Below are 25,788 nucleotides of genomic sequence, written 5' to 3'. Positions count from 1 at the left end.
TAATAGCTATATCTGTGTTATTGCTGTGTATTTTAATAGCTATATCTGTGTTATTGCTGTGTATTATAATAGCTATATCTGTGTTATTGCTGTGTATTATAATAGCTATATCTGTGTTATTGCTGTGTATTTTAATAGCTATATCTGTGTTATTGCTGTGTATTATAATAGCTATATATGTGTTATTGCTGTGTATTTTAATAGCTATATCTGTGTTATTGCTGTGTATTATAATAGCTATATCTGTGTTATTGCTGTGTATTTTAATAGCTATATCTGTGTTATTGCTGTGTATTATAATAGCTATATCTGTGTTATTGCTGTGTATTATAATAGCTATATCTGTGTTATTGCTGTGTATTTTAATAGCTATATCTGTGTTATTGCTGTGTATTATAATAGCTATATCTGTGTTATTGCTGTGTATTATAATAGCTATATCTGTGTTATTGCTGTGTATTATAATAGCTATATCTGTGTTATTGCTGTGTATTATAATAGCTATATCTGTGTTATTGCTGTGTATTTTAATAGCTATATCTGTGTTATTGCTGTGTATTATAATAGCTATATCTGTGTTATTGCTGTGTATTATAATAGCTATATCTGTGTTATTGCTGTGTATTATAATAGCTATATCTGTGTTATTGCTGTGTATTTTAATAGCTATATCTGTGTTATTGCTGTGTATTATAATAGCTATATCTGTGTTATTGCTGTGTATTATAATAGCTATATCTGTGTTATCGCTGTGTATTTTAATAGCTATATCTGTGTTATTGCTGTGTATTATAATAGCTATATCTGTGTTATCGCTGTGTATTTTAATAGCTATATCTGTGTTATTGCTGTGTATTTTAATAGCTATATCTGTGTTATCGCTGTGTATTATAATAGCTATATCTGTGTTATCGCTGTGTATTATAATAGCTATATCTGTGTTATTGCTGTGTATTTTAATAGCTATATCTGTGTTATTGCTGTGTATTATAATAGCTATATCTGTGTTATTGCTGTGTATTATAATAGCTATATCTGTGTTATTGCTGTGTATTATAATAGCTATATCTGTGTTATTGCTGTGTTTTTTTATAGCTATATCTGTGTTATTGCTGTGTATTATAATAGCTATATCTGTGTTATTGCTGTGTATTTTAATAGCTATATCTGTGTTATTGCTGTGTATTATAATAGCTATATCTGTGTTATTGCTGTGTATTTTAATAGCTATATCTGTGTTATTGCTGTGTATTATAATAGCTATATCTGTGTTATTGCTGTGTATTATAATAGCTATATCTGTGTTATTGCTGTGTATTATAATAGCTATATCTGTGTTATTGCTGTGTATTATAATAGCTATATCTGTGTTATTGCTGTGTATTTTAATAGCTATATCTGTGTTATTGCTGTGTATTATAATAGCTATATCTGTGTTATTGCTGTGTATTATAATAGCTATATCTGTGTTATTGCTGTGTATTTTAATAGCTATATCTGTGTTATTGCTGTGTATTTTAATAGCTATATCTGTGTTATTGCTGTGTATTTTAATAGCTATATCTGTGTTATTGCTGTGTTTTATAATAGCTATATCTGTGTTATTGCTGTGTATTTTAATAGCTATATCTGTGTTATTGCTGTGTATTTTAATAGCTATATCTGTGTTATTGCTGTGTATTATAATAGCTATATCTGTGTTATTGCTGTGTATTATAATAGCTATATCTGTGTTATTGCTGTGTATTTTAATAGCTATATCTGTGTTATTGCTGTGTATTTTAATAGCTATATCTGTGTTATTGCTGTGTATTATAATAGCTATATCTGTGTTATTGCTGTGTATTATAATAGCTATATCTGTGTTATTGCTGTGTATTATAATAGCTATATCTGTGTTATTGCTGTGTATTTTAATAGCTATATCTGTGTTATTGCTGTGTATTATAATAGCTATATCTGTGTTATTGCTGTGTATTATAATAGCTATATCTGTGTTATTGCTGTGTATTATAATAGCTATATCTGTGTTATTGCTGTGTATTTTAATAGCTATATCTGTGTTATTGCTGTGTATTATAATAGCTATATCTGTGTTATTGCTGTGTATTTTAATAGCTATATCTGTGTTATTGCTGTGTTTTTTTATAGCTATATCTGTGTTATTGCTGTGTATTATAATAGCTATATCTGTGTTATTGCTGTGTATTTTAATAGCTATATCTGTGTTATTGCTGTGTATTATAATAGCTATATCTGTGTTATTGCTGTGTATTGTAATAGCTATATCTGTGTTATTGCTGTGTATTTTAATAGCTATATCTGTGTTATTGCTGTGTATTGTAATAGCTATATCTGTGTTATTGCTGTGTATTATAATAGCTATATCTGTGTTATTGCTGTGTATTATAATAGCTATATCTGTGTTATTGCTGTGTATTATAATAGCTATATCTGTGTTATTGCTGTGTATTTTAATAGCTATATCTGTGTTATTGCTGTGTTTTTTTATAGCTATATCTGTGTTATTGCTGTGTATTATAATAGCTATATCTGTGTTATTGCTGTGTATTATAATAGCTATATCTGTGTTATTGCTGTGTATTATAATAGCTATATCTGTGTTATTGCTGTGTATTATAATAGCTATATCTGTGTTATTGCTGTGTATTATAATAGCTATATCTGTGTTATTGCTGTGTATTATAATAGCTATATCTGTGTTATTGCTGTGTATTTTAATAGCTATATCTGTGTTATTGCTGTGTATTTTAATAGCTATATCTGTGTTATTGCTGTGTATTTTAAAAGCTATATATATGTTATTGTTGGTCCTTTCTTACTTGAATGGGTGATGCACCTTGTAATCCCGATACACTTAACAGGTTTGGGTTGTTAAAATGAGCCATATGTGTTGGATGCTGAAGGAGCTCAGGTTTTTGAAATCAGTTTAAATACTTTTGAGGAAATGTCCTTTGATGGCCATATCAAATTAACAATTAAGTTACTACACCTGGATTGCTGATGAGTTTTTTTTACACTACCATAGGTTCGGATGCTTTATCTAATCAATAGGTTTCAGGTGCAAAATGAGGTGAAGAGTTTTGGAGCAGGATTGAGTGTTTGGATCAAGTCTTATATCTAGGTAATTCAACCTTGACTCATTCATGTTTGCATTGTTGATTAAAGTGTGTATATGAAACACAGATCTATAGCTAGAAATATGGAGATGGATTTCATTCATATGGATGATAGTGGAAGTAAACAAATGGACTAGTTAAAAGTTGTACTGTTATGGAACTGGCTTAGATATCTCAGAATACTTTTTCGGCCGTATCTAGTCTAAAAAAACAAGTCTGAGATAACAAGGTTGGATTGTATTTAAAATTCTTCTTTAGAAAATGAAACTTCGTCATTTTTGCTCATTAGTTAGGCCTAAAAAAAAGTTGTGTGTTTAGGGTAACCCGACCTAACGTTCAAGAATGCCCCGATCCTACCATTTTTAATGTTTTTTTATCCGATTGTGAATTTCATATTATTTCTATTAAAAAATCTGTTTTCAAATATGACACAAACAAACATTCTAAGGATTCATGCAGAAAAAATATGATAAAATAAAAAAAAATCCCTTCCTACCTGACCTAATTTTTCCATCCGTGTTACCCTAAACACACAATTTTTTTTAAGACTTTATTTAGCCCATAAATGTATTTTAGACATTTGAATCAAATGCATTTTCCCCCATTTTTTCTAAAGGTATGTGTCAGACTAAACTAATTGAGATGTCCCTTTTAATTCTGAGGTATTCAGGATCCTGAATATGATCCATGGTTTCAGGTGTGAGACTGCTGGCAAGTGTCATATGTTTTCTGTTACAGTATGACTGTTTACCAAACACAACACCTTACAATAAATGTATGTTAATTATGGGTGTTAAATGAACATGCTTAGATTATTTGCCTTATTTTCAACAACATCACAAAATGTATTAACAAAAGAACAAATAACTTCATATATATATATTTTTTTTCCCCATGGCATTTGGTTCAGACGTCAATATATTTGTGGCATAGTATTTCTGAATTAGAGATTCTTCTGAGAATGAAAACAGTAGTGTCTAAATATTTATTTTCACAAACGTAAATTGTAGTCAGTTCGAAGTCTGTAAAATAAAAGCCAATTACTTCACTTTTTCGAAAAAAAATTTTCTATATAATCACTATAGACGATTATATAGATTTAACATCTTATATATCAAAATACAATACTTAACTACATGTAACAATTAGAAATAATATTGAAATGATATTAATAATCTTTGACGACCAATCATGATTATGAATTCTAAATACTATGTTATTGTATAAGCATTCAATTAGTTGTTTGCATGAAAATAAAATAGAGTAGAACATGAGGCTTTACATTGCTTGAATGTTTTAACATTGAAGTTATGAATTTTTAACATGGAAGTTATGTCTTGCATACCATCTAGGTACATGTAGATAGTTCCTGACGTTTTGTCCATTCCATGATTGCACAGTGCAAAAATCCAATATACTAATCAACCATGAACATTATGCAACAAACAGTATAATAAGAAAAATGATCTTTTTAATAATCCTCTGTGAAGGACATAATTTTAGACAAATCGTCAAAATTCCACATTGTCCATAAACAATTTTGCTTGTGGTAACTGCACTCATTCTGTTTCCATTTAATTATATAAAAAGAGGAAAAGACAACAAGAGGAAGAGATAGTGGTATATTGTCGACGTTAATAATGCTCATCTATATGAGTGATTGTCAATAATGCAATTTCTGAAAGACAAAAATAGTTTGATACAACAATGTGCTGCTTTTAAACAAACATTTCCAATATACAGGTGTAAACATAACATGGCAATTATGAACACATAAATTTGTTGAATATATGATAATCATCGATATAAGCAAACACATTTTGAGTCCATGTAGCATTGGACGTCATATGAAATGTCTAAGATCAAACCCTTTTAGTTTGCACCAAAACCAAATGTACGTATTACGGAAATATGGAATTTGCTACACACTCAGGTGTAAGGTTTAGTATTTCAAAACGCGTCCGTGAGCGTCTGCAGAGTGTGTTATGTGGCTTAAATATCATAAGAGACATTTACTAGACTATGAATTATAAAAATGAATAAAATATAATGCTCTCGACATTCTTTCAACGTGACAAAATACAAAAAGGGAAAAATATGAATCTGGGTCATATATGTTTTTATAAATGTTGTCTTTTCGTAGCAAAAACATTATGGTGCTATCATTTTTATCAAACAAATCCAAATAAGTAGGATTGAGACCACTAAAAAGACTTGTGTCTGCATTCCTTTTTAATAAGATATTGACAGTTTTGTATTGTCTCCAAGCAAAAGCAATGTAAAGTGGACTGACTTCGTCTTTGTTACATAAATTGATATCTGCCCCATGATCCAGTAATAGTTGTACAGTGACATCATGCCCGTTTTGGCAAGCTATATGGAGAGGACTCGCTCCGTCTTTCCTACATAAATTGATGCCTGCTCCTTTACTCAGTAAACGTTGTACAGTGCTATCATGTCCGTTTTGACAAGCTATAAAAAGAGGACTGGCACCGTTTTCCTTACACAAATCAATGTCTGCTCCTTTACTCAGTAAAAGTTGTACAATGCTATCATGTCCGTTTTGAGATTCTATAAAAAGAGGACTGGCACCGTTTTCCTTACATAAATCAATGTCTGCTCCTTTACTCAGTAAAAGTTGTACAATGCTATCATGTCCGTTTTGACAAGCTATAGAAAGAGGACTGGCTTTGTCCTCCATACATAAATTAATGTCTGCTCCTTTACTCAATAAAAGTTGTACAATGCTATCATGCCCGTTTTGACAAGCTATAGAAAGAGGACTGGCTTTGTCCTCCATACATAAATTAATGTCTGCTCCTTTACTCAGTAAAAGTTCTACAGTGCTATCATGCCCGTTTTGACAAGCTATATAAAGAGGACTGGCTTTGTCCTCAATACATAAATTAATGTCTGCTCCTTTACTCAGTAAAAGTTGTACAATGCTATCATGACAGTTTTTACAAGCTATGTACAGAGGACTGACACCGTTTTCCTTCCATAAATCAATGTCTGCTCCTTTACTCAGTAAAAGTTGTACAATGCTATCATGACCGTTTTTACAAGCTATGTAAAGAGGACTGGCACCGTTTTCCTTACATAAATCAATGTCTGCTCCTTTACTCAGTAAAAGTTGCACAATGCTATCATGTCCGTTTTGACAAGCTATAGAAAGAGGACTGGCTTTGTCCTCCATACATAAATTAATGTCTGCTCCTTTACTTAGTAAAAGTTCTACAGTGCTATCATGACCGTTTACACAAGCTATGTTGAGAGGACTGACACCGTTTTCCTTGCATAAATTAATGTCTGCTCCATTGCTCAATAAAAGGTGTACAGTTTTATCTCTTCGAATTGCACCTGATTCTCCATGGTAATAGTCGCTTTGTTCCTGAGTATTGTTACCAGCTGCTAATATTAATGGGGTCCAACCGCCTTTTCTTTTTGTTTTTATATTGACATTTACACCCATCTGTATCATCTCAAATAGTAATTGATAATTATGGAACACAGACGCAATGTGAATAGACAATAAACCTCCCCATGTCGTACATAAAAACTCTTTTGCTTGGTCTTTAAAATGATTGTTAAACAATTCTGTTGAACCATTGCAACACACTGCAGGAAGACAAGAGCTGCAAAAATTGGATTGCATTTGTTTACATTCCGATGAATAAAGGTAAACACAAGGAGAATTATAGCTTGAGAAATTTGGTTGCATTTGTTGGAAAGCATTCAAAATATTCTGTGATAGTTGTGTATGACAAAATACAATCAGACAAAAAAGTGCCGATTTTTCATTTTCAAAATTTAAAAAAGAGGTTTTGGTCAAGAGTAAGTTTTTTGATGTCTGATCAAGCTTTTGTTTATTAATTGAAAGTTTCTTTTTTTCAAAAAACATAAGTAGATTTACGGAATGATCTGCTATTTTTTCCTGCAGTACTTTTATTATTTTTTTATTCCTTAGACAGGGATTGAGTACGACATCTAACAGGCGTTCTCCAAACAGTTCAATAAAAAGCCTTTCTCCAAGTACTTGTACGTATCTGTCACTGAGGTTAATAGTAAATGAATCGTCGTGGTTATCAACATCTTCTAATCGAACCCTTTTTCTGAGGAAACCGATATCAGCGTAAATTATTGTTTCTTTTGGATAATATGTTCCAAACACATGCGTTGTAACCTCCATCACAAAATCGTGATAAAAATGGTAAGTGTCGCCAATTGTTTTGACGAAAAAACCATTCAGGGAGTCAAGATTGTCCTTTATATCTGAAGGTGGTATGTTCTCTGGTAATCCACAAAGTTTTAACGTGTGTTTGAATTTGTTTTCCGTGTCTTTATTTTCTAAAAGATCATTTACGCAAAGAGTATCGTTAAAAAGAACAAGGAGAGCCAAAGCACAATATTTACCCTTGTCCTTTGTTCTGAACCCTAGTATTTCCTCCTTTAGCATTGTGACGGGTTCTGTAAAAAACCCTATACCTGTATTTTTGTTATCCTCTTGGAAAGAATATAATTTACACAATAACGGAAAATACTTTTCTACTCCAAAAATCTTATCCCAATCTTTATTAGGTAAATTCATACCAAATGTATATTTTGTCAAAATCTGCCGTTTTTCATCAAAGGATAATTTATTTTTTTTATCATCGATGTCTACGATATGTGATTGATTAGCTAAATAACGTGTCAATCTCGTGTCGGAAATAATGTGGTTTCTACACGATATCATAAGTTTTGCTTTCTCTAAGTATAACCTTAATTCTTCTTCATATGTTTGCCACGAATTATTCAATAATTCATCAAAAGATTCTCTTCCGAACGGATCATTTAATACACACATGGTTCTATTCCCTTGCAATTGACTTGAAAAATATTCATTCACGATGTCTTCTGCACGTTTTACTCGTTTTATGATCCAACCCTTTTCTCTGTATTGGAGCGCAATATGTTGAATAATGGCCGATTTTCCGGATCCTGAATGACCAGCCACAATAACCAGGTTCTTTGTTTTAATCATTTTTTCTACTTCTTCACATGCCTTAGTTGAAATAAAATTAAAATCATCCTTTGTCCATTGGTCAAATATGGCCTTTTCAAGTGGTGATTCTACAATGGAAGAAAAAGTAAAATATTTGTTAACCTTTAAACAGATATAATTATAGATTTAAGGTACATGTATTGCCAAACTCACGCTCTTTGTAATACCCTTTATCAAAAATGATATATCAATTATACTTTATAGAGATGTCATGGAAGAGAGTATTTTCTCTTTTGGGCTCGATAACGTTCCTTCCCCATATATTCTTTAAATATTGTTTAAAAAAGTAAACATACATGTATACGAAGGATACTCTTATCTTTTTATTAACAATATTTTTATCATAAAGAAAGTCGTCAAATTATTTAAGAATTAGCTTCTAAAGAATATTCTCAATAATATTCTTAAAAACATGCTGATTGTGTGTACAATCAGCAGGTTTTTAAGAATATTCTTCATATAATATCATATTATATTCTTAAATAATTTAGCGACTTTCACTATGATAAAAATATTGTTTAAAAAAGAAAAGAATATCATTCGTATGTACCAATACTCTGAATATGACACTAAAAATACGCTTAAATATTTGATAGACAACAGTTTTTGAAGACAAAGTTGTAAACAATCAAGCTACTGCAAGAAAAAACAAATGATTAATTCATTATGCTTGAGCATGCTCTATATACGAATAATTTCTTAAACGAAGCAAACTACTAACAAACAAGTTGTTGGAAGTACACTGTTTCATCAAGAGGCATGCCGACTGATGTTTTGCATACTTGTTAGATCATTATTTATACACGGATTTACTATGGTTTCTTCTGGGGGGTTTTTATGACACTGACAATGAGCAAATAGCTAGTGCAACAAGTCAGTAGGAGATGCGACTCCTCTTAGGCACTATCTCTATCGTTTGAGATGTCGATGTTGCTTTGCTCTGAGTTTGTATCTTGCTTTATGGATTTTTGAGATGGTTTACAGTTTGTTATGGTCATTTTAATTCATATATAAGATCAACACAAGCGTTTCACTGAACGTTAGATAAGCAATAACCATAACATATATAAAATTGATTATTATGAATATGATTATCTATAAAAAGACGTTGCTAAAAGTAAATTCATCTTATGTGGTAGGATTATCGTCTTTGGTGAATGTTTTGCGGACGAATATTAGTATCTTACACACAGTCAACTACTCCCCCGAAATTATTCAACTTATTACAATAAGGGAAATTATACCACCACCTAGGTCTTGGGCAAAATACCAAGAAAATTATTATCAGTAGGTAATTTTCCTTTTTCAAAATAACCGTTTTAATCATGGGTCATTTTTAAACATTCAATAAAATATTTGGAAATGTAAACAAATGAATATGAGGTTTAAAGCTAAATTCAGATATACGTTGGTCTATAAGAATTTGGCGTTTGTTATTATCATTTTTTATGTATAATCAAGTTTCATACGTTTACATGAGAAATCTTATTTGAAATATATTTGGCAACGTATTTGTTCTTCATATAAAAAAAGTTTAAAATCTTAGTCTTGTTAACTATATAATATCTGCACAAAACTATTCCGTGTCATACTTAAACGCTTATCTATATAGAGTTTATAAATCTAGGGTAAAAATGTTGGCGAACGTTAATTCGTGGCAAATGCTAAATGGAAATAGGATATTTTTATTTCATAATTAAGATTTGTCGTCCTCATTCACATGTACGGCCAACAAGATAGTTGCAATGATGTACCCTTCCCCGATTTTTTTTTATATCTGATGTTTACAGGAGAGAGCTACAATTCCATGGGATCTCCGTAATGGTGCAATTTTTTTTTTCATGCGGCTTACTTCGGTCTGAAAATATCGTTTTTAGGCGGGCTCTGCTCAAAGTAGAGTCCTGGCTGAAGAGAAGCAAATCGCCAATGTTACTATAAATAGCACAACTTCAAAAGTAAACAAAAAATCAAACAGCGTCAAAGTAGAGGTTTCCGCTATATCAAATAGTTACACAAAGAGCCACCTTTTGTCAAAAGTGTTGGCAATTTGTTTTTGTTTTTTTTTATATCGAGAGAACTGTCTATCTTTTTTAGTTTTCTTATTAATAACGTGTTTTAAAAATAAGACTATGCATTTTGGACACATACAATGGCATGAATTTCCATGAACTACTTTGCTTCGCGTTGAAGAAATAGGATTAAATATATAACGCTTGTTGCAAAATTCAAGGCAGCAACTGTTGTTATTTTTTCTACTAAACAGACATATTTTTGTTTATAGCCGCTGACAAAATTTGACGCTTAGCCGACTTTAAAAGCATGTTAGAGAGGGAGAGAGAAAGAAAGAGAGAGAGAGAGAGAGAGAGACTTTACTACACAATATGCAAAAAGAAACACCGAAAGAGCCCAGCTTTCGGTACTTCAGTACTTTGATTTGACTTTCTTACAAAAAATGATCTTTTAACAGGTTGAACCGAATAACCGTATAAAAATCAAAACCATATAAAATATATCAGCGTGTTTACCAGTCGTCTTTTTCAGCAGCTATTACGGTTCTCGTGTGATTTTATGGGATTAACGCTTAGAGTGTTGATATGTTTGATAACGTTAATGTCATTTTAAAGAAGCGATCTTGTCTCGTTATATCACCTAAACATCATTTAAGGAAATTGTATACAAAGGAAAATTCATATTCACCGCGTTAATTATGTTTAAACTAGGAGAATTCCTATATTCAGTTTATGTCCTAAAATAAAACCGATCAAGGTCAGTAAACATGGCGGACAAATTCGACTTGTATGTTGTACGTTGTGACATACACGAAAAATTACCGATAAATGGGCTTTACCTGGTATTTTTGGACTGATTTATGCCATATACAACTACAATGTTTAAATTCAGGCAAGAAAAGCAAATTTTATTGTCATTCATATACGATTTGAGATCCTATGAAGTTGAAGCCCTTCCCCACCCCCACCCCCCATCCCCCAAAAAAAATCGGGAGAGGGCTACATTATTTCAGCAACCTACAAGATTAACAGAGAGCGCACATGATTGCATATGGTAATCAACTGCATAACATTACGCATAAGAATATGATATCGGTATAAACATGTACATCGTCGGAAACCCACGGTCGGTCTCGCTTCTCTTAGAAGCGAGACCGACCGTGGGTTTCCGACGATGAAACATGTGTAACAGGTGGTTAGAGGTTAAGTCCCTCCCTACCAAGGGCCTCTGACATACTCTGCAAGCACTCTAAATATTGAGGCTCAATAAATTGATTGACAGTCAAACACCTGTTAACCCGGTGACATAATCACCCTCATGGTAAAAATTTGTCCTCGAACCTATGAATTAATGATATGTTGTGAAATGCTAAGCGCCAAATGTTAAATTTGGTGAAAAGTCAAATCCTTATTATGCCCTTACATGAAAAATGTCAATAACAAACCGTTAATTATCTCAAAAATCCATAAAACGAAATACAAATTCAAAGCAGAGCAACACGGACCTCCAAATAGATAGAGATAGGATCAGGAAAATGCATGATTGTGCATTAATTTTGCATGCTTACCTTCAGAAGAAGAATTCATTTTCTCCGTCTCATTGTTTGTAACAAGTGATTGTTTTTCTTCTAATTCAGCTACACCTTTTCCATCAATACGTATTTTGCAAACTGAAAGATTAATTTTACAAATATTTAAACAGTTTGATAACTTTATACATGTGAGATACGGCATTCAATGCTGAATTGTGTAAATCATTTTTGATCGATATCTAAACTTCCATTTTAATATATCTTCATGTTTACTAAACTAATCTATCTTTAAGATGATGTTATTGCAAATGCAAACTTACTTTCGTTAGATGAATCCATTTTTTCATTTGTTGTGTCTGTAATAAGTGATTTTCTTTCTTCCAATTTATTTGATGCACTTTCTATATCAGTGCTTCTTTTGCAAATTGGAAATTCTAGCATTACAGAAAGTGTATTTGATATATTATAGAGAATAATCGATATTAATTAACACTATGACGTTTCAATATATACTATAAAAGACTTACTTCTTTTACAGTAGAGGTTTAGCATACAGGATGAAACACAAAGAATGAAAATGATGCTTATCCCTATCCCGACCCAGAGCCAGTCGATTTTTTCATTTCCTGATGTATTGATACGTTGAGTTGTGTTTTGAGAACTGTAAACATTTAAACCCATTACAGGGAATGCTCATCATTAATGTTATACACTTATTTACACGAACAATAATTAATGGTTGAGTTTGATGGATATTCCAGAAATGGGTACAATAATGTTGATGTATTTTACATGTTTTAATGTGTGTATATTTATAAAGCCATTTGGAGAAAAAAAAATGATTTCAAATTAGATAAAAGAAATATTAAGTCAGACTTTACTGAAAACTATCATGTTTTTCTAACATATTCAACTTACCTTTTACAAGATTGTTCGGCCAGGAAACAACCATTTCCAATAGATATACAAGCTGGGTCTGTAAAATACCAGTAGATACTGCACAATCTTTTTATTAGGCGAGTAATTAATTCCGCGACTCAACATTTTTGCATCAAATCGCGAGAGTATAAAATCTCGAACGCCAAACCTCATTTAGTTTACATCTGTGTGTAAAATAAACACGAGATTTTAAAATCCGCGATATGTACTTTCCTCGATTTTACGCGGATTTTAATTCCTTGCGAATATTTTGAAATTTACAGTTTACAGATAGTTCAAACGTTGACACTATGCACGAGAAAATTGCTCCATGCTACTTTGTTGGCCTTCGCATAAAGAAATGCTTTGTATCCGAATTGATAACACAGTTGATGTTAAATAGGAAATTAAAAAGGTCACTTGCCATTTTGTCAAGTTCAAGAAACGGACTTCAAAGTGCAAGTGGTTATGCATCCGCACGTTTGAAATTAAAAATAAAACCACTACGATCAGAATTACCTGGGAAATGAAAAGACATAGATTACAATTTTACTCCGGATATTCAGCTCGACAATTGCGAATTGGATGGTAAAGTCATTTTGGATACCATTTAAACATCTTTAAAAAATATTTGTTTCAGTATTCTTTCAGTCATAAAGAACATTTTATAAAAATAATGTTTTTGTTAATTACACGTGGGAATAGTTGGCCATGTAATTTTAAAATTGTTAAAAAGGTCTTGTTTACAGTGCATGAAAGTTCCATACAAGACGTTACGAATCCACTCGCAGTATGAATGCATTGAAACGATGGAAAACGCTTACTTTAGATTAAATATTTGTTGATTTGCATGTATTAAGGCGAATTGTTAAGTATGAGGAAACTTGAATGGCAAGAGTGTAGATTTAAAGCAACTACTTTAATGTTTACTTCATTTGCTTACATGTATCACCATATTAAAAATTTTCTTTTAATTATGTCTCTTCTTTCGAAGGGGAGACATATTGTTTTTGTCAATTTTTTTGAGTTTGGTTTCGTATCTTTTTGTAAAAGACTCCGCCATTAATTAAGAAGTGAAGGGAAAGGTATGGGCGGCGGAAAGGGTAAAAAAAAGACGTTAATGCAAAACGAACAACCAATTTTTTACACCATGATAAAATACGAAATACGAAACAGACAAGCTTCAAACAAAATCAAATTAAAATCAATGGTCACCGATGCAAAGCAATTTAATCGATTACCAATGCCAAGCAAAGAACTAATGCTTGATGCCAAGCAAAGAAGTATCAGGAGAAATCCTACGCTGAAAAAAAAGTACCCTTGAAATACAAGGAATTTTTAATGATGATTCAATTTATTTTCAAAGGAGCCAGTGAGAAAGCAAAAATGACTTGCCAGGGGTGGGGTGGTGGTTGAGAAACTCTGTATCTTGTTTTGTATCTTGACCTCCAAAATTTGGTCAAGCATATAAAGCATCAATTTACCATTCTATATATAAAATTGAAGATAATAATGATTAAATTTTTGGGGTTCAAATCGTGTCCAATTTTAAATCACTTGAAAGAAATTGATTCTGAAATTATATTTGCATAGGAATTGCTTTTCTTATGAGTTGTCATATACAAAGGCTTTTTAATATGTATAGTAAATTTTCGAAACAAAAGAATGCTGGTACTAACACCCCCCCCCCAAAAAAAAATCAATCGCGCTATCGTCTTCTAGGGGTTAGTTCGGAATGTTACCCAAATTCGGAAGGATAAAAAGAATAAAAACAAAATCAGGGTATACTTAAAGATAGGGCTTGAAAGTTTTATTAGTTGTCAGGTTCGATAAGATTTTCATTATGGCTTTCAGACTTTGCATTAGAAATTTTGATTTTACAGTATATAAAAAGTATTGATTTAATTTGTTCTTGAAAGGTGTAAAGTCTGGCTGTTAAATAATTATGAAAGATGCCCGTCTGAAAAAATTATATTTCTTTTAAGATTGGCTTTCCGTTTATAATGAATAGTGTTTTAAAGTTAATTTCTGCTTGCAAAAATAGATATGGCATGTATCATTATGAAAGCCACGTAAGAAAAACATTAATAATTATACCCGCACTTTCTAAAGAAAGTTCGGGTATATTGTTGTTACTCTGTTCCGTCCGTCCGTCCGTCCGTCTGTCACGTTTTACTTTCTCAAACTGCTCTTACACCTTATAAACCAGCAATCTGAACTCTTAGAGTTTGATTTGGGGTGTCATGTTGTTTTGTAAAAAGGTTTCAAAAATTCTCTGGTAGTCCTGGGGGTCAAATACTTGGTAAAAAATGACGTTTTTCACAAAAAACCTTCTTCCTCGAACTCCTCCTACATTTTCAACAGTAGATAAATCATCTCTTGGAATATGTTTAGGGTATCCTATAAATGCGCAAAAAGAAAGATAACTAACTTTACAGGTAGCTTCACTTCTAATTTCCAGAAGGATATTTTCAAAAAATCATATTGAAGTAAGTATTCATTCCCCGGACACCAAATTTGGTATGCCTACAGTATTTATGCTCTATATTCTTAGAGCAAAGCGAAATAACTCATTCTAAAAAAAATTGAAATTCAAACAAATTGTCATCTTTATGCCTTTCAAACCCCTAGAAGGAGTCAGAAAGTGGCCCTCGGTCTGAAATATTTAGATTGTACTCTTTATTCCAAACAATAGTCTGAAAAGATTTTAAAAATCGGAAGAGAAATAAAAAAGTTACAACAAAAGGGCTGTTTTGAACGTTAACCCCTCCAGATCCCTAATGTTTCAAAATAATGTACCCAAAACTTTTTCCGGTCTACGCATTGTGTGTGTCATTATACTAGTGAAATATTGAAATGTTAACTTGAAAACTTTTTGAGAAAACGTGGAACGCGTGATTTCAATTTAACATTGAAACTCCTATAGACAATTTTCATCAACCCATAAAACCGGAAGTACTACATATTCTTTGTTAAGACTTAACATGTATGTTACCTACTACTACGTTAACAATATTAAGGCGTCTTCTTAAATTTCTAAGATCATTTGAATTTTTTTGTTTTTTTATCCCCCCTTTTCTCAAGTTTGAGGTCAAATATCTTAAAAACGATAAGATATAGAAAAACGTTCATACTGACAAATTTGTACAACTTAACAAGATACATCTTATTCTAAAATTTGAATGCTCTAACTCAACAAGAGGCCCATGGGGCCACATCGCTCACCTGAGCAACAATGGGCGTTCAAAAGATATTGTGTCATATGGTCCCTCGGTAGAAAAACAAAAAATAAATATTGTAAAGTATTCGAATTTTACACTATTTTGTATACATATAATCTTTGACATTGTACCTTCATGAAATATTATTTTTTACCAGAATAAGAAATTTCTACGCAAGATATAAAACTAAATATTTGGTAGAGGTATACTGTAAAGTTGTTAACTTCCAAATCCCTATATTTTCGTTCTGCCCCCCCCCCCCCCACTTTGTAAAGCGATCAAAATATATGAGAGCATATAGGTACATTTTTTTCATCAACTACTAAGTACTTACTAGTTATTGTATTAAAAAAAAATAATAGTTATTGTTTTTTATTTTAAAAACCCTACATGTGTAGATGTGAAGAAGAAAATTGTACCTCAATGTGCTCAATTCATCAAATTAAAAACATTCAAAAAATTTATTTGTCTTCTCCATTATAATTAAATGACTGTTATTTACTTCGCGTACAAACCAGAATAATTTTCCGCTGTGATATTCTTAGGAATAGCGATAATTACTTTATCCCCACAACAGAAATGTGTCAGAAATATGGAAACTGTTTTAAAGATGTCGTTTTTATTTACTCGTGTCTGAAAAACTATCAAAATTGATGTAGATTTCACATTATTTATTGTATAAAGAGAGGGCCCCAGAGAGTAGATATATACAGAATACTGTGGAATCATTAAATTTCGTGGGGGCCAATTTTCGTGGATGACTTAAATTTTACAGGTTCGTGTGGACGTAATTTCGTGTATTCATATATATCTACAAAAGGGAATATGACTTTATTACCCTAATTCATCAATTCATGAAGGATGTTATTTCGTGGATGAGAGGTACCCACGAATTCCACGAAAAATAAGCCACCACGAAATCTAATGATTTCACAGTATCATTCTTTTATTTTGTTTGTACAAGTATTTAACATACTCTAATTCATAAAAATTTTCTAATGTTCAACCAAAATTTCAGCGTCAATTGTAGAATTATAAGCAGGATACAGAGCTCACAGTTCGCCTAGGTTTGATTCATATTTTGTTCACATGAGTTTATTACATTCAGCTTATGATTTTTAACTTGGTATTTCCTATTCAGCATTTAAAATGGAAAACAAGAATGGCCTAAGATTTTATATTCTTTTATTCACTCAAGACCAGTTCACTGGTATTTGAGGTTCAAAATCAGTTTATACAAATGTACACAAACACAGTGAAGGATCACATGTACAGTAAGAGTAATAATGATGAAAAAATGTTAAGTTTACAATACAATAAGATGTTAAAGTTGGTTTCTGAACGAACAGACTTTGAAAATTTTCTTAATAAATATTGATAAATTTTTTACTTTTTTAATCTTTAGTTTTTAAGATCTGTGTACAAACATAGAATTGAGAGCAAATCTCTGTATCTTGCTTATAATTTGAAGCTTAACACTCAAATATGGTTAGTAAATAGAAATTGAAAACAATTAAACACAAGAAACATTCACTATAACAAATAAAGAACACAATTTATTTTTTCGAAATGAATCATATATATACATGTATATACCTACATATTTCCGTCAGCAATGCCAAACTTTATTTAAACTGAATAAACTCGAGAAAATGCCGAGCATCGCAACAAAACCTATTTCATTAATCTACCATTACGCAAAAGATAATGCCGATCGAATTACCGATAGAATGAATTGTATTTCATTATTTTTTGATACATCAGATTTTGCTCAATTTGCGCAGGTAAACAGTTAACTGTTTGATTTACCAAAGTCTCTGTTTGATTTGATACGTTAAAATCACGAAATAATTAATACAGACGATAGTTCCCAGGTTACAAGCAGAAATAATGAAAACGAAACGAAAATCGGAACAAGCTAACACCAACGTCATGTGTGAAAACTGTCAACGAATTGAAATATTTAGCCTCAATTTACTTCACAAAATCGGCAACAATATATTTTGCATGTTTCAAAAATTTCCCTTCATACGCGAACTGTTTCACAACAAGCGAATTCATTAGTCAGATCGACCCTTTTTCGTATAATGTCATGGCTGCTTTAAACAAAGAACCTCGTTTTAGAAGTATGGAATACGAGTCTAGGTAAAATGGGTATGCAAACCCGGGCCGTGGCAAAATAAAAGCCAAGGCAGATCGACAATCGTCAATTCCAAATACGCATTATTTTGCAGCAATATTTACAGCGAATACAAATATACTAGTCCATCAAATATCCTGAAATTTTAATGAGATTGGCAGATTAATAACTGCCAATCTTTGTTTTGCCCAGACCAAATCTTGCCTACCCATTTTACCGGATGCCGGATTACCGGATGCCGAACCCGAAGCTATTAAACAGATTAAAACACGCATTTCCTTTATTATTATTTTCGTAATAACTCAAATTTGAAACAGAATTAGCACTTAATTTTTGCAATTTATATTTTCCTTCCCATAAGGATAATTTATGCTAAACTACGTTGAATTGGAATCAATAGTTCTTGAGAAGAAGATTTTTAAAAATGCACCCCCCTTTTTCTACAGTTTCAAGGTTTTCTCCGCTTTGAATACAGATCAGACTTTTATTTTTGCAATTTATATTCGCACTCACATAAGGATGCTTTGTGCCAAATTTGGTTGAAATTGGATAAGCGGATTTAGAGAAGAAGTTCAAAATGTAAAAAGTTTACAGACGGACAGACAGACAGACGGACAGACGGACAGACGGACGACGGACAAAATGTGATCAGAATAGCTCACTTGAGCTTTCAGCTCAGGTGAGCTAAAAAGTAAGTTAGAGATTGCGTTTCATTTTATTTTTAATAATATCCTTGTAAAAATCGGAAGTAACGGAACCGGAAGTCCAAAACCTTACATACGCGTGTCATCAACAATTGCTTTAGGACAGTTGCATAATTGTTTCAATATGTCTTTCCGTTTTCAAAAAATCGCTGACACAAATCCTGTCGAGAATAATAATAAAAAAAGACAAAAACAATAGGTCTTTTCGACCGAAAGTCGAAAAGCCCTAATTATAAATGTTTATACTCCATATTCACCCCCCCCCCCCCCCCCAAATCTAACCTGGTTCTTAAGATTCAGTCTTCTTAATACATTCTTACATGTGTGCAGTAGCAAATTTTAAATCATTTCTTGATTGCTTTTTCTCTCCTGATCGATGCACATTAACATTTTGAAATTGCTTAATTCAATTTTTAAGATTTATAAACAAAATGTTATATGCATGAGTATTCGCCTATTTGGGGCAATTGTAAAGTCTCCTAATCAAAGCAGTGACATCATTAGGCTAGGAATTACCCACATGGATCAAACACTACTATAAGATATGGATAAGATAAATTACTTTATTGGGAATTGATTTTAATCAACTTTCCTATGCACTTACTCTGGCAAAGCGACAACACCTTGGGGTCATTAATGTACTTTACACCATTTGATGCATCATAATGACATTAGAAGATATTTTGTTTTTCCTGTTTCGTGGGGTCAGAACAGCTAGTCCCATAAGGTCATGACCTACATTGTATTTGATGCATTATAATACATTAAGAAAGAAATATACTCCTTCCTTCCTATTATAACTCATATAAAAATGATGATTAAGTCTCTAGTACACTTACTTACATGTAATACACAAATTTAATAAGAAATTGTTTATACAGCCAGGTCAAGATGGGGTCAACTCAACAGTGCAAGTCTGACAAATGAAAAAAATAACTTTTGCAACTAAAATGACAGAAACTTTACAAATACGATAGGATAGGTAACGATGATAAGCTTATTTAAATATTAAAAGATGATGATGTCAAAGGGAGATCACATTTAGAAAGTGAAAGTAGAACTTATGTATATGCTGGCATCTCATTATATTGTGCTACTGCTTTTACATGTATAATGCTTACCTATATTGATCAGCATCATAATGATAATCCAATCAAACACAATAATGAATTCCTTAAGCTGATCTTAACTAATCCTTTTCTGCAAATGGAAAACACAGACATGTATGTATGCACGCGAACCCATCTAATCGAAGAGCTGGGTAAAACTAGTACCCGCTAATGATACCTGCAGACCTGTGTTGTGTACGTAACTTCAGACAAAGATCAGTTATTTGTAACATGCATGTATTTTTATGACCTATTCTTCAAATCCACATGCACAATTTTATTAGGTAAATAACAGCTTTAAGGTGGTGCAGGACACCTGCATATTGTGATGTATACTTCCTATTGAGATAAACAATAAAGTATATTAAATATTAATTAAATATTTACCTCCCAAATAATGTTACCTAACATTGAAGCGCCGTGGGTTAGAGCGTTTACATGTCTGTAAGAGCATTGGGGTCCAAGGTGTATTTTTGGTAATTTTACAATTGATATAAATGAATTGTCATGGGGGGGGGGGGGGGTCTGGACCCCTCACTCTCACCCCTTCTCTAAATTTGTGCACACAATGATGTACATATGCAAGCACACAGAAGCAAATCTAAAACCGGCAACAGCCACGGGGAGGGGGCATAATTTAGTTTTTAATTTTGTCTGTAATAATTATATAGACCGTTATACTTTCTATGACATGAAATGTTAAGATTATTGACTAACTGAAAATTCACTGCAAACAGTTCAATCCCAAATTGCACATCAAGTGCTGCTCATGTGTATTATCATATGGGAAGGGATCTCATCCTTCAGTTATGAAAATTATAATTTTTAAATGTATTACCGGAGTTTGCATATGGCATTCATTTTTAATTAAACGGGTACAAAACAGTGTTATTTAGGGGCAAACACTTGGTGCGGGTATTACTATCTAATGACAGCATCTAGTTAATGATTAAAATTATAAAATATATGTATTATCAAACATTCTAGATTTAAAAAGTGAAGACGGTATCTCAAAAATGGTGTTCAATTTGATGAGAATTTTAAACACAATATGGACTTCACATACATACATTAAAAAATTTCGTATAATACTAGAAATTACGTTAGCATTCACCAACTTGTGTTTTGATAAACTTAGCAGGATAGTAATATGCAAAAGTTATATAACATTGTACGCTTACATTCAAAGATGTTTATGCTTTGATGAGAGGCACTGGGACATCCATCTGTGAAGTTGCTACAGCTGTATGCATCAACATGAAAACCTTTTCTTTTTAGATATAAACAAACACCTGAAAGTCATAAAAATTATACCTAAGCCCTATAACCCTCAATATACAAAATGTTATCATGGCATATATGATCAGTTTTGCTTCAAAATTAATAAAACCACAAAGAAGGTATACTAATAACCGTATATCTTATTTATCAAACTTTAAACGTCCTTTTTATACCTCCCTGAATCCATATAAAAGGTGTTGTGTAACAGAATTCTAAGAGCTCCGAAAGATTTTCGTTTGGTAAACACGTGTAGCCATTAGTCTTGTTACAGTTAAGAATTGACGATCTCTTCTTCCACTCTGATTCATTTCTGGGACAAAATGGTGTCGTGTACACAGGAGACTTATAACCATCAACCTTTTTCTGAAAAATTAAAACGTTATTTATACGGAATTCTACAACGTTTTTTTTTATCATGAGTAATAAACAATACATGTATATTCTTACGACTAATAATGTCTCAGGTGTGTGGTTATGGTCTATGCAATTTCTGTTGCAAATCTTTTCTTTTTGTTTTAAATCCAAAAAAAAATGTTATGAAAATAAAGTGCATCGAAAATACGTCACTATATCTAAGAACTCCATTAAAATATTTTGGTGTGAGTTGTTTAGAATTGAACAAGAAAATACTGAAACATATGTTAACTTTATCAAATATTCGCCAAAAGGTATGTAATTATGCTTTTATTTCTAGGCCATTTGCACATTCATTCAACAGATTTTTTTTTGGGGGGGGGGGGGGGGTCAGTAAATCGGACCAGTAATGCCTTGTTTTAATCGTCCCAGTAGTTCCCTGTAATAATGGTTTCCCATTTTCATTCTCTCACGAGAACATGTAAATGTACACAAGTACATGTACATGCATTGTTACTGCTGAAACAACGCAAACTCCATTACATAAGACTAACGGAGTTGTCGTCCTTTCGAGTGACGTCACAATGGATTTCTTTCACATTGATCCGACAGAATTTTTCGGCGTCAGTAAATTTCGACTCACAATGCAATTCCTGAATGTCGGTCGATCTCACTAGACTGGATACCATCTCGCGAGAATCAAAGTAAAACTTTTGAGAAACAGATAAATTGTGTAATTTCCAGAACATCATGCTTTTTAAGTAAACAAAACAGTACTGTGGTTTCATTAATATTCAAGGGTATCAATTTTCGTGGATGAAGTGAAAATCACTATTTCAAAGATACGTAAATTCGTGGCCATTGACCATATCAATACAAAATATTAGAAGACATTGCTGTTCAATGAATATATAAATTCAAGGATAAGCTAAACAACGAAATCAACGAAAATTGGTATTCAACAAATATTGATGAAACCACAGTATTTTTCGCGTAGTTGTTTTAGCTCACCTGAGCTGAAAGCTTAAGTGAGTTATTCTGATCACATTTTGTCCGTCGTCCGTCTGTCCGTCCGTCTGTCTGTCCGTCTGTCCGTCTGTAAACTTTTTACATTTTGAACTTCTTCTCTAAAACCGCTTATCCAATTTCAACCAAATTTGGCACAAAGCATCCTTATGGGAGGGCAAATATAAATTGCAGAAATAAAAGTCCGATCTATATTCAAAGCGGAGAAAAACCTTGAAACTGTAGAAAAAGGGGGGTGCATTTTAAAAAATCTTCTTCTTAAGAACTACTGAGTCCAATTCAACGTAGTTTAGCATAAATTATGCTTATGGGAAGGAAAATACAAATTGCAAAAATTAAAGAATAATTCTGTTTCAAATATGAGTTATTACAAAAATAATAATAAAGGAAAGGCGTGTTTCAATCAGTTTAAAAGCTTCGGGTTTGGCATCCGCTAAAATGGGTAGGCAAGACTTGGCCTGGGCAAAACAAAAGATTGACAGTTATTAAGGTCAGACGACACGTTCCTCAATTTTAGATAACTTTTTCCAGGAATTTGTTAATGGTTTACAACTACTTTGACAAGCTTTCTTGCAAAAAATTAGGGTACCTTACCAGGCATTTCTGCAAAATACTAGAATATGCAATTTCCTATATAATCTTCTTGAAGATACACTTGAATTGCTGATATGAAAATAAATACATCTACAGCAAAGCTAAATTCTCTAAAATAGAACTATATTTCCGCCGGGGCGGGGCTTTGAACTCACGACCTCTAGAACCTATACGCTACTGGAAGTGAGCGGCCACGGTTCTAACCACTTGACCATCTAGGCATATAACCAAATACAAGTAAATTTTGATCATTTTAAAAGTAATTATAAAATAAAAATTTTTTGTTGGAACTCTTTATTACGAGGAGATACAAAAAAGATTCTCGAGGAACGTGTCGTCTGACCTTAAACCGGCTTTTATTTTGCCACGGCCCGGGTTTGCATACCCATTTTACCAAGACTCGTATTCCATACTTCTAAAACGAGGTTCTTTGATTAAAGCAGCCATGACATTATACGTAAAAGGGTCGATCTGACTATGATGAATTTGCTTGTTGTGCAACAGTTCGCGTATGAAGGGAAATTTTTGAAACATGCAAAATATATTGGTGCCGATTTTGTGAAGTAAATTAAGGCTAAATATTTCAATGCGTTGACAGTTTTCACACATGACGTTGGTGTTAGCTTGTTCTGAATTTCGTTTCGTTTTCATTTTTTATGCTTTGTAACCTAGGAACTATCATCGTCTGTATTTCGTGATTTTTACGTATCAAATCAAGCAAAGACTTCGGTAAATCAAACAGTTAACTGTTTACCTGCGCAAATTAAGCAAAATCTGATGTATCAAAAAAGAACTGAAATACAATTCATTCTATCGGTAATTCGGCATTATATTTTGCGAAATAGATTAATGCAATAGGTTTTGTTAAGATGCTCGGCATTTTCTCGAGTTTATTCAGTTGAAAAGAGTTTGATACCGCTGACGGAAATATGTAGGTATATATACATGTATATATATGATTCATTTCGAAAAAATAAACTGTGTTCTTTATTTGTTATAGTGCATGTTTCTTGTCTTTAATTGTTTACAATTTCTATTTACTAACCAGCTTCGAATTATAAGCAAGATACAGAGATTTGCTCACAATTCTATGTTTGTACACAGATCTTAAAAACTAAAGATTAAAAAAGTAAAAAATTTGTCAATATTTATTAAGAAAATTTTCAAAGTCTATTCTTCCAGAAACCAACTTTAACAACTTATTGTATTGTAATCTTAACCTTTTTTCGTCATTATTACTCCTACTGTACATGTGATCCTTGACTGTGTTTGTGTACATTTGTATAAACTGATTTTGAACCTCAAATACCAGTGAACTGATCTTGAGTGAATAAAAGAATTGAAAATCTTAAGCCATTCTTTTTTTTCCATTTTAAATGCTGAATAGGAAAAAGTTAAAAATCTTAAGCTGAATGTAATAAACTCATGTGAACAGTCATTTAATTATAATGGAGAAGACAAATTAAATTTTTGAATGTTTTTGATGTGAGGAATTGAGCACATTGAAGTACAATTTTCTTTTTCACATCTATACATGTAGGATTTTTTACATAAAAAACAATAACTATTATATTTTTTGAAAAACACAATAACTAGTAATTAGGTAGTGGATGAAAAAATGTACCTATATGCTCTCATATATTTTGATCGCTTTACAAAGTGTGGGGGTGGGGGGGGGGCAGAACGAAAATATAGGGAATTGGAACTTAACAGTATACCCCTACCAAATGTTTAGTTTTATATCTTGCGTAGGATTTTCTTATTCTGGTAAAAAATAAAAAGTAAAAAAAAGTATTTCATGAAGGTACAATGTCAAAGATTACGTGTATGCAAAAATAAGTGTAAAATTCGAATATTTTACAATATTTATTTTTTGTTATTCTACCGAGGGACCATATGGCACAATATTTTTTGAACGCCCATTTTTGCTCAGGTGAGCGATGTGGCCCCATGGGCCTCTTGTTTCAGAGTGTTTTCAAAGAGACAGACGACACTCTACCGACGTGAACTTTGACGTCACAATACGGGGAAACTACTCTAAGTAATAATTGTAAATAATACCAAAATCTTCTCAAAATCTTGCAGAGCTAACGAATCGGGACATTTCTTCAGAGATAGGAAACATCTGTAATTTGCTCTCATTTGGATGAATGCTCACATTTATTTTATTCACTATATTTACGGTAATTTCCAATAACGTTTTTAAAAAGGGGGCGTGGCAACATCATTCAAAAAATCTTTGCAAGCAAAAAGAAAAAATAAATTCTCAAAATCAGGAAAATTCTAATCGGGATTAGGAATGGGGAGTGCGTAGTATGCCTTTAGCTCTTTAGCTGCTCAAAAGTGTCTTTATTTTCACTACTATTTATTACATGTTCCCTGGGGATCCATTTTCCTTACATGATCAACCAATTTTTTATACGTAAATTTGATTTTTTTTTTTAAACGGGGAGGGGGGACTCTGTGATAAGTCAATTTTTATAAGAAAGTTTAAGAAAAATGTCTACTGCAAGAAAAGAGGAAATAAACTGCAATGTACTTTATGTTAAAATCTTTATTATTCAACAACATTTTATCTGAGATAAATTCTATACTGGCGTGCGACAAGTATATAAATAAATAAAAAAATCTTATAAATTATGAATAATGAAAAATTACTGAAAAAAAATAGGTATGTTTATTTTATTTTGCATTCAAATTCGTTTTTACGTCACTA

General features: G+C 32.1%; 1 protein-coding gene across 1 annotated transcript in view; it reads right to left on the bottom strand.

Moving 5' to 3' along the window:
- LOC128180618 (uncharacterized) overlaps window positions 1–22,141 on the bottom strand; it is a 37,098-nt gene extending 14,957 nt beyond the window's left edge. Inside the window, exons 1-9 of the mRNA XM_052848752.1 lie at window positions 22,127–22,141; window positions 21,272–21,461; window positions 20,999–21,109; window positions 12,644–12,701; window positions 12,253–12,386; window positions 12,046–12,159; window positions 11,762–11,863; window positions 7,619–8,252; window positions 5,844–6,418 (exon numbers count right to left, since the gene is read on the bottom strand). Of these exons, the coding sequence (XP_052704712.1) occupies window positions 5,844–6,418; window positions 7,619–8,252; window positions 11,762–11,863; window positions 12,046–12,159; window positions 12,253–12,386; window positions 12,644–12,701; window positions 20,999–21,109; window positions 21,272–21,461; window positions 22,127–22,141 (1,933 nt within the window). The remainder of the gene's footprint in view (window positions 1–5,843; window positions 6,419–7,618; window positions 8,253–11,761; window positions 11,864–12,045; window positions 12,160–12,252; window positions 12,387–12,643; window positions 12,702–20,998; window positions 21,110–21,271; window positions 21,462–22,126) is intronic.
- Window positions 22,142–25,788: the final 3,647 nt, after the last annotated feature.

This window comes from Crassostrea angulata, chromosome 4 (assembly GCF_025612915.1).
Source record: "Crassostrea angulata isolate pt1a10 chromosome 4, ASM2561291v2, whole genome shotgun sequence".
In the NCBI taxonomy this organism is placed as follows: domain Eukaryota; kingdom Metazoa; phylum Mollusca; class Bivalvia; order Ostreida; family Ostreidae; genus Magallana; species Magallana angulata.
The sequence above is the reverse complement of the archived record's forward strand: the minus strand, read 5'-3'. Positions and strand labels throughout refer to the sequence as shown.